The sequence below is a fragment of the Choristoneura fumiferana genome, chromosome 14, assembly GCF_025370935.1.
Source record: "Choristoneura fumiferana chromosome 14, NRCan_CFum_1, whole genome shotgun sequence".
Classification (NCBI taxonomy): domain Eukaryota; kingdom Metazoa; phylum Arthropoda; class Insecta; order Lepidoptera; family Tortricidae; genus Choristoneura; species Choristoneura fumiferana.
The window spans coordinates 8,701,328-8,711,640 of record NC_133485.1 but is presented as its reverse complement, the minus strand read 5'-3'; the positions used below and the strand labels follow the sequence as shown (position 1 = coordinate 8,711,640).

The 10,313-nt window shown below is 41.7% G+C and overlaps 1 protein-coding gene across 15 annotated transcripts in view; it reads right to left on the bottom strand.

The window, feature by feature from the left end:
* Window positions 1–1,349: 1,349 nt before the first annotated feature.
* Ih (hyperpolarization activated cyclic nucleotide gated potassium channel Ih) overlaps window positions 1,350–10,313 on the bottom strand; it is a 263,913-nt gene continuing 254,949 nt past the window's right edge. For 10 of the 15 annotated variants that reach the window (XM_074097582.1, XM_074097585.1, XM_074097584.1 and 7 more), the window contains 6 exons: window positions 9,645–9,719; window positions 9,285–9,386; window positions 8,718–8,867; window positions 8,075–8,293; window positions 6,488–6,752; window positions 1,350–3,982 (listed from right to left, as the gene is read on the bottom strand). In XM_074097582.1, coding sequence (XP_073953683.1) covers window positions 3,351–3,982; window positions 6,488–6,752; window positions 8,075–8,293; window positions 8,718–8,867; window positions 9,285–9,386; window positions 9,645–9,719 — 1,443 coding nt within the window. In that variant the 3' untranslated portion in view covers window positions 1,350–3,350. The remainder of the gene's footprint in view (window positions 3,983–6,487; window positions 6,753–8,074; window positions 8,294–8,717; window positions 8,868–9,284; window positions 9,387–9,644; window positions 9,720–10,313) is intronic. The other 5 variants (XM_074097586.1, XM_074097587.1, XM_074097590.1 and 2 more) reach the window with 3 other exon arrangements.

The following is a 10,313-nucleotide window of genomic DNA, read 5'->3' as shown; positions in this document are numbered from 1 at the left end:
TGGTTAAAGCCGTGGGTTCTCGGTGGATGCAAGCCGCTGCCAGCCGAGGCAACTGGAGGTCTATGGGGGAGGCCATAATTATGTCCAACAGTGGACGTCCTACGGCTGAGATGATGATGATGATGGTATAGTAAAGGAAACTAATTTGCGTACCAGGGTGGAACCTTTGGGTGCGCCAAAGTTCATATAAAATTGCAAATTCGATTATTGAAACTTCGAAAATGTATCTCATACAATTTTACATCCTAATGAATCATTATACATTTTTGTTTTAGATAATAATCATTGGAATTCCGAATTTATTATATTCATAATGTCATTCAACATAAAAATACCTCTATTACTACAATTTATGAATATATCATTATTCAACATATCGATTTTAGGCAATAACATTTGATATTATATATATATTTTAAAACATACACTTGTTTATTGCTAATATATCCATACATAAATGCAAGTAAATTCAAAATAAGAAATTAAAAAAAAAAAACAGTTAGGTTAGAATTGTGACCTTCACAAAATCTAAATGCTGCCAAAAATGGGTTAGGTTAGGTTAGAACTGCGACTCTCACGGAACCGAAATCCTGCCAGAAAAGTGGGTTAGGTTAGAACTGCGACCCTCACAGAACCAAAATACTGCCAGAAAAGTGGGTTAGATTAGGTTAGAACTGCGACCCTCACAGAACCGAAACCCTGTCGAAAAAGTGGGTTAGGTTAGGTTAGAACTGCGACCCTCACAGAACCGAAATCCTGCCAGAAAAGTGGGTTAGGTTAGGTTAGAACTGCGATGATTATATTAAATAAGTTTATAAATAAAAAAAAATCTCTCAAATAACATTATGGATAGGTATAAATCTAATAATCTCAAAATCTCAGTGTTGACATTATGAGTAAAAAAATCTTAATATGTAGGTATCATTATGAACAATGTAGGTAGTTTTTAAAAATATATAACAAATAATTTTCGGAGAAATGATGATTATGATTACAAAGCGGTATTATTATAAATAATCGAATAAAAAATGGTATATGAGCCAATATGGACCCGGAACCCGGAACCTTTTCATAATCAGTGTCACTATGATTTCCTTGGCAAGTGTATGGGATGTCAACATTTTTTTTTTTTTTTTTTTATTCGACTGGTTGTCAAACGAGCAAGTGGGTCTCCTGATGGTAAGAGATCACCACCGCCCATAAACATCTGCAACACTAGGGGTATTGCAGACGCGTTGCCAACCAACCTACATGACGTAGGTAGCACAAAGGTTCCACCCTGGTACGCGATTCAATTTCCTTTACTGTACCTATATAAATATTTGCTTCAGGTGATAAAAACAACGAGACAGTTTTCTTCATTCTTTAATGCATTTTTTCTCTAATTTTCTTGACAGCGATGAGCACTTTTGGTGAAAATAGTTAGGTACCAGAAATCAGTAGGTATACGTATAATAATAAGTGGGTATTAAAATAACAGTTTGGATTTAAAACAATTTGTGTATAAGTTATTTTTTTTAGCTCAACTTCACAATAAAAATAGATCTCTTCTATAAAATTTATAATCATTTACAAAAGCAGTAATAATGTCAGTTACGAGTAAAACAACAGTTAAATGCTCTGGGAATTAAAACGCAATGTTTTATACTCTTTTAGATAAATTGACAGATATTCACTCTGCTAAGACCAATCGTATAAATATCTTACGAGTATAAAGTATCTATTGGTGTTAGTCGCCAAAATGAGAACTAGGCTGCGTTCATCTACGAGTAAGCTACTGCGTATTGGTTCGTCATTCATTACCTATATTTTGGCTAAAAAGTCAACATTTGCAAAACCATCTTTACAAATTGTCATGACACTATAAGAATTAGTCAACGATGATTCGTTCCGAAGAACGCCGGCGCGCCGCCGCGGCGACCGGCCTCCGACCGGCCACTCACTACGATATGTTGCACTTTGTATTCTAATTATTGGAATATTAAACGTTAACTTAGAAGCGGCCACATCAAGCTGTGCCTAGGAAGCGTACTCGCTGGAACCACTACTTAGAAATAACACTAGTGATCGTTGTTGGCAAAACAAAACGGCATCGAGCTCACATCGGTATCACGAGTTTAGTCTACTTTGACTACGCGATGGGTCCTTCGGAGGCCGGTACCGCGCCGGCGCGCGGCGCCGCAGCCGACTGCTGCTCTACGAGTATCACATAACGTAGTTCAATCGAATTTGTTAACGCTCCGGCCTACTTACTCCTACGAAATGATCTCTATCGATAATAAATTATTTACCCTACAAGTAAAAACAAGTTGTGAAATGCGAAGGCATCGCAACGGCGACGGCGGCGCGTCGAGAACCGAGGCGTGGGGCCCGCTACGCGAAGCTACTCCGCAATATTACAAGTGCGCTGCTCCGCAGGTTCGTAACGATGTTTTGGTTATTCCGCGGAGTGGGTCCGCGCAGGCCCCCGCCGGCCCGGCGCGCCGCATAATTGACTGGACCGCCGCTCGGCGCTCCGGCGCCACGGCGCCCCTCGCTCCGCTCGCTCCCCTCGAAAACAAACCGCGCTAAGGCGAATCCTCGATAATACAATATTTACATAAAGAAAGGATTTCAAAAAGATCCGAAGCGCTACTGATCCACCTCTAATTAGGAAACAGAGAATTGTTTTGCGCTAATTATATCGATTATCGGTAGATATGACTACTTATAATTAAAATGAAGAAAGCAAAGTGTGTGCTATTGGAATCGCGCGTGAGGCCCATGCAGCCGGGGCGGCTTCACGAGCCGACCGTTACTTTATATTCATAAACAACTTCAATTACTATAATTATATCCGATTCGTGAATAAGTATAAGGAACGTTTGATACTCTCTTAACGTTCGCATTCTTCCACCGATTATTCGGCACCCGTCAACAATAGAGGTCTATTTCATACGTCAACAAAGCATAAAATAGTGATATCTTTACATTTTCAGTCTAACTATTATAATCATTTTCTCTTTTAATGGCAAGGTATCTCTATAAAGATTCAATAGTATCATTCTTCAATATATAACAGGTATATCTATACAATCGGAATACGTCGCGTATTCGCCGATTCCTCACAGCGTCAATGATATAAAATTTAACCTAAATTATAACACAGGAGAATTAAGTATAAGATCACAAAATGAGATTCAGCGGGCGGCGCGTCACGTGCGCGCGCGCCCGGCGAAGTCGCAGCTATAATACTCGGGTCTACGCTACTCTAGCGAGGCCGGCGCGGCGGCGCGGCGCGGGCGGCTCGCACTAAGCCTAGTATTGCTAATTGTCGGCGGGCCCGGTGGGCCCTAGCACACGGTGCGGCGTCAGGGCGCTATGCCGGCGTCCGACTTGTGGAAGGCGGCCGCGGCCGACGACAGCGGCGGCTGCTGGCTCTGCGTTGAGCTGAAGTCATGCTCGGACTTGGGGCGCGGCAGCGCGGCGGCCACGCCCAGCCCGGGGAGCGCCACGCCCGCCATGCGACACGACGCCGCCTGCAGCGGCTGCAGCGCCAGCCCCAGCGACCGCTCCGACAGCCGCGCCACGCTGTCGTCCGACAGGCTCACGTGCTCCGCCTCCGCGGCCAACGCGTTAACCACGGCGTTGATCGTGTTGCCTTCGGACGTCGTGTCGTCCTCGCGGTGCGCCACCAGGTTCGGGTTCTTGCCTATCTTATTGAGTCGTTCGGCGGCGACGCTCTCCATGGTTCGTCGCATGAGCGGGTATTGGTCAAGGACGGCGTTAAAGTGGTCCACGGACAGGGAGAACAGATTGCAGTAGGTTTCTGCGCGCACGGACGCCACGCGCCGCGCGTTGGTCAGCAGACAGATCTCGCCGAAATATGAGCCGTCCGAGAGACTCGTTGCCACCTCGCCGTTCGCCATCACTATGTCCACGATGCCTTCTTGGATGAAGTACATCTTGTTTCCAATGGTACCTTCTTTTATGATGATATCACCTGAAATTACAATTGGGAACAGGTTAAATATTAATTACTAGCGACTCGCCCCGGCTTCACACGGGCAAAGTAAAAAAAAAAAAATGGCCAAGTGCGAGTCGGACTCTCGTACGAAGGTTTCCGTACCTATACAACATTAGACATTAGCATAAAACGGCAAAAAAAACACGTTTGCTGTATGGGAGCCCATCTTAAATATTTATTTTATTTTAATTATTTATTTTTAAAGTATATTTATACAAATAAATATTCTGTGAATATTTCAAGCAACTACCTGTTGCCGTTATTAATATCGAGCAAAAAAAAAACACATTTTCACCTCAGCACCTCAAACAGGCAGGTTTTGCTATGAGAAATCACTGAGTCAAAGTAGCATTCCGTGAGACAAAGTAGCTTGTTAAAGATTTTTTTTAAATGCTGAGTACAGTGTTGGGTCTACTCACTGAATTCTAAATATTTGAACTTTACTTTGATCGGTCATTTCACTTCAACACGAAAAAAGCGAGAGATAGGATCAAATGTGTTGTGTGATTACAATCTTAAATTAAATTTTTGGTATTAAAAATATATCGATACCTAATAAATTCATGACAACGAAATATTTACAAAACGTAAATTTTCCCGATCTTTAATAAAGTATGCAACCTCGTTGCACGAAAGCCGCTTCTCTTGTTTTTTTTTTTTAAAAAAGATTTCAGTATACTGCCTCTACAGTTGGAATAAATATTTGTTAAATTGAATGAATTTTTAACAAATTTATTTATGTTTATGTAATAGAAATCTTAATAAAATTCATATTTAAAGGTTTATAAACATTTATAATAAATTATACGTTTATTGTTCAACCTTTTTAATGATCCCAAGATGAGGCTTTTTGCAGTATTAAAAAATAAGTGTGACATTAGGACAAGAAGTTCTAAGTTCAAATTACAATGCATGTTTTGAGTATGAGATTTGTATTGTAGCTACCGGAACACTTTTTTATGGTTTTAAATGTGATTATTGTATTTGTTACTTAATAATCGGATTATATAAAAAAATGAGTTTTTTTTGTAAACAGGTAGGTATATGTGGTTTTATTCTTATGTTACATTTAAATTATGTTCTCGCAGCTGAGGTGAAAAATTGTATGTGTCACACGAGACCAAAGTTTTTTTGCATCTCGTGCATTTGAACCCCTTGCTGGTCTCAGGATTCTAACCTAGAATCACTCGCTGACGCTCGTGATTCAATTATAGAACCCTTCGCTTACTCGGGATTCAAAATCAACACTCGCAACAAAAACAACTTTGCTCTCTTGTTGCACAAATAACTATTGTTGTATGGGAGCCCCCCTTTAACATTTATTTTGATTTGATAACAATGGTTTTTAGTATTTGTTGTTATAGCGGTAATAGAAATACATCATTTGTGAAAGTTTCAACTGCCTAGCTATCACGATTCATGATATACTGCCTAGTGACAGACAGACGGACAGTGGAGTCTTAGAAATAGGGTCCCATTTTTATTACCCTTTGGGCACAGAACTCTAAAAAGGTCTCTAATCAAGGGATCTTCACACACATTTTTCAGCTCAATTTCCCAAAAACTACTTATATACACCCGACAAGCACGCAGCCGGGGCGCGTCAACGTAGAGTAAATTATGCATTTTTTGATTAGATTGATATTTTTAATTTCGTAATATCTTTTGAATGGAATGTTCGGACAATTCAAAAAGTAATCTACAGGTATTGAGACCGTCTTGAATATAAAATTATTTATTTGGATAAGGAATAATACAAAGGTATAGATAACATGTTCTGATTTTAGTCGTCATTTCTGTCAACTTTTAAAATGTAAAAAAGTAATTATAGTGACATAACTACAATAGTTGGACATAATGGTATCGCGAAGTTTTTTGTAGATCTTGATTAAAGAATTTAATATCGTAAAACATTTTTTTGTTCTATTATCAATAGTTTTCTACAGCGCATGCGATGAAACATGTTTTATGGCAACTTTTTTATACTTTGAGGCACATTATTGAAGTTTTAGTACGGAACCCTAATTTTTTCTGGCAATAAATATTATAGCCTATGGCACTTTGGAATAATTTAGCATTCTATTAGTGAAAGAGTTGTTTAAATCGGTCCAGTAGTTTGCGAGTTAATTCGTAGTAAACATCCAAAAATCCAAATCTTTTCTCTTTATAATATTAGTATAGATATAGACATATTTAAGTAAATTCAATTAAAACAAACATTAGATTATTATAAGATGGATAATCTTTGCTAATTATTGCGTTGCTTTCATTTAATTCCTCCCACTAATTTTTTTTCGCGAACACCTTATTGATATATTAATATTGTATACCCTATGTTTTTCCGACCGTTATGTATGACGAATCTAATATACCTCATATATGTTAAAACAGAGAGAACCAAAGAAATCGACATATACCTACATACGATCGGAAAACATAACCCTCCTTCGGGCAGTCGGGTAAAATGAAGATAGGGCTTACCAGGTTGGAAGACTTCATAACGTAGCTTAGTGACAACGTCAGACACGAAGTTGGAGTCAGCGTTAGCGAAGAAGGGCACAGAGGCGACGAGCGAGCGGCAGTTGTAGTTGATGACATCTTCCCTCAGCTTCTCACTCAGCTCGCCGAGGATCAACTCCTCATCGAAGAACTTGCCCTGGTACCGGTGTTCGAAGTACTCCGTGATACGCTGACGCATTTCACGCGGCAACTTGCGGTAAGCCATGTATTCTTCTACTTGTTTCACCTGGAATTTTTAAAACAGTAGTTTAGATGAAAAGTCTGTAGAAACACGTACTTGTGTACCCTTTAAAATTTTTAAGTATGACCTTTTTTCTCTGAAATATCGTAAACAGATAGCCCTTTTCGTCAGTTTTGAGAAGCACAGTGCGTTAAATCCAAAGATACACACGCAATATTCACACGATATCAATGGTGCTCTTCGTTGCATGCTGCAGCAGGACCCAGTTGTATAATAAAGAACAAGAAAAGAATTGGGTATAGCGATTTTGTATTGAAATTCACTAATGCCATTTACTTCTTGGAACTTTATAATTCAATCCAGGCCCTGAGGCCGAATTGTCTAATGTACTGACGCTCGCAATCGCATTCTACATCTCTTTCGGCTCCCATAACGGACAGTTTGACAGAATGAAGTGGAGAAAGCTCACAATGGCTTCGGAGTCCATCAAACAAATGGCCTAAGTGACGCCTTATTTTTTAACATAAGTAGGTACTTCAAATCATAATCGTTTTTACCACTTCCTTCTGTCAAACGGTGTAAGATAAGGTAGAAAGAGATGGTGGATACGATCGCAAACTTCAGAGCTTTTAGACAATTCGGCCACTGGGCTTAATATGAAACTCATTTTAGCTTATTAATGTTTGCGTACTTAGTAATATTACTGCATCATGAGGTGCCTCGTTCATGAGGTTCGTATTAAGGCCAGTAATTAGTATTAGGTGTAGCCCATGAGATCTACCTGTATACACCCTATTTAATCAATAGATATAACGCAGCAGAGATTAATAATAATAGAAATGGAAATGAAATTGTTAGTAGGATCCTTGGAAAGAAAACTGTTTTGAACACCCGTTAATGTAATGATGATGAATTATTATTATCCTTATTAGCTAACACCTATTACACAGAATGTGATGAATATATGCCACGAGTGTTTTGAGTTAGAAAATAAATTATTACTTCGGTACAACGACATTGACACACGAACATGTACGCGGTACTCACGTCTAATCTCTGAAACAGGTAATGATGGGTTTAGTAACTGGCAAATGTTTAAAGGTATTGCATGATGGTAATACTTAAAGTATGAACGGGCTTGATGCGAAGTTAAAAACTATTAATACAATGTGTATATAGTAAACAAGTCGGTTAAAAAGGTGGTCCACGCGTAGTTTAATAATTATTAACAATATGGAGGTGTTCATAACGGTTTAGCATTTCCAGATGGCAGGCCCTCTGTCAGAGCGTTAGAGGTCTTCAAATCTGAAAGGTAGTTAATAAAGACAAAAGGGGAAGTAGTAAAAGTGGATATAGTTGTACTGTACCTTTTCTCTGTATTGTCTGCGTGAGGAGTCAAGGGACTGGATGAGATTGGTGGCGTGTCCGAGGAAGAGAGCGTAGCAGGTGGCGCCGGAGATCATGGAGAGCATGGTCAGCCACATGTCGGTGAGAGACTGCGGCGGGAAGCGACCGTACCCGATGCACAGCATGTGTGACATCGCCTTGAACAGCGCCCACGAGTACTGCTCTAACCAGAACGCCTCCTGTGCGTCACCATAAATTTAAAGGTGAGGTGAGACAGGTAATGTATTAAGCTATAGTAAACTTGGCACAAAAAGAGAAGGTGAATTAAGTCTTCTACTATTCGACTAAAGTTTTATTCTCACTGTCTGTAGATAATAGTACTTATAGATAATTAAAAAAAAACTACAATTATTTGATGAAATCTACCATTTTGTTTATATAATTATCATTATTGCATTATATTATTATTGCATTTATTTCGGTAATATTTTTATCATTGTTGGTCGCACAGCACAGAACGAGAGGGCGTGGGGTGTAATTCCCACGCAGGCCCAGTGCGGATTGAGAACTTCACATGAACCATTGATTTGCTTTGCAGGTCCGGCAGGTTAATCTTACCGAAACCTCAGTCTTCATCGATATACTTAACAGTAAATTACTGACCTGCAATTCATTTATTGCAACCCAGGAGTTCGCTGGGAACCCCTGCAGCATAGGAACGAGGAATTGCAGGCATCCGGACCAGTGGCCGATCAATAACATCATGCAGATCAAGTTGAATATCCGCATGAACACCGATGCCATGTTGAGGAACTGCAAAGAGAAGAGTTCGATCAACGCTACGCCACAAGCCAGCTTCGCCTCTAAAGGAAGCCGTGCGGACTGCGCGCGACAATGACGCTCGAGATCAAGCATCGCGATGATTCTCTACCGATGGAGTCGTAAAGTATTAGTGAGAAATAAAACATGATTCGCGCGAGACGATTTATCGAGCGAGCATGCGTGAGGGGGCGGTTTGGGGGTCGCGCGGCCGCGGCCGCCGCGCGGTCGCGAGACCCCGCCGCCTGGCCGCCTCGCGCGTCCGCCCGGCGGGATGGGGTCGGAAACAGAAACGCCAAAGTAAGAGAGAAAGCGAAGCGAACGCAGAGGTCTAGGGCGCCGGGCGGCGCCGGCTTCATGCTAAGCGGGCGAACGAGCACATGCGCGCCGGCACGTGCCGACCCTGGTTACCTTGAAGATCAGATTGCTTTTGGTGCGACCCTTCTTTTTGGCAACGTCGGAGCTGAGACGTCCCCTTCGTTCCGTGCGCTTTTTTTGAAGATTCTGCAAGATCTAGAAAACAAGCGAGAAACACGAGATAGTAGGAAGAGAGCCAGGCGCGCCCGACGTGAGCGCGGATAGAGTTGGCGGGCGGGGGCATCGCGGGGTTGCGGGCGGAACGGGGTGGGGTAGCTAGTCACGTGCGGGTGGCGGAGCAGCGGGCACGGATACACACAGGATGCACTAACAGCGAGACGAACAGGACGCGGGCTAGGCCCCTATGCTAGCTAGTGGGCCACGGCATGCGAACGGCAGACGGCACAGCAGCACCTGCGATGCGAGGTCGCGCGAGCCGGCGCCCTCCGCGTCGCCCGGCGCGCCGCGGGGCTGCGGAGCGGGGCTCATCTGCACACAACAGCGTCACTGCGAGGTCGTCCGTCGCTCCACGCCAGCCACCTCCCCGCGCCTACTCCACTTCTCTCTGAATCTCCGCTTCGTTAACGCGACGAACGTTAACGAGCTTGCGACGACAAATCAAGATCGATGCTCTTATTGTTACTAGCCTTAGCTCATGGTCTTGTCTCGATTAAAACATTAGCGCTAAGTTTATTTTTGGTCTAATTGGTAGTCGATTTTGGTTTTCATTATTCATGTTTAACACTAAAGCAAGCTCCATTCTCTAATTTAACATTATGACGCAATTTTACATTTACATTATTTTTACCCGACTGCATCGAATAGAGGGCGGTGTTTGTAATTTAGCCAGTTCTTTGTTTTTGATGAAAATATCCAATTTGTACTGGTAATGTTATGTTACATAGTGGAACCATTTTAATCGTTTTTTATTCTATGATTGGTCTATAGGGATATCTATGTTCTATTAGCCAAGTGTCAGGCATCAGCGCACCTTCTAGAGGCTCCGGAAAAGCAGCAACAAAACATATGAAAACTTTCGCAAATCATATTATTATGTCATGTTGGGTGGCGAGCAATGGACGT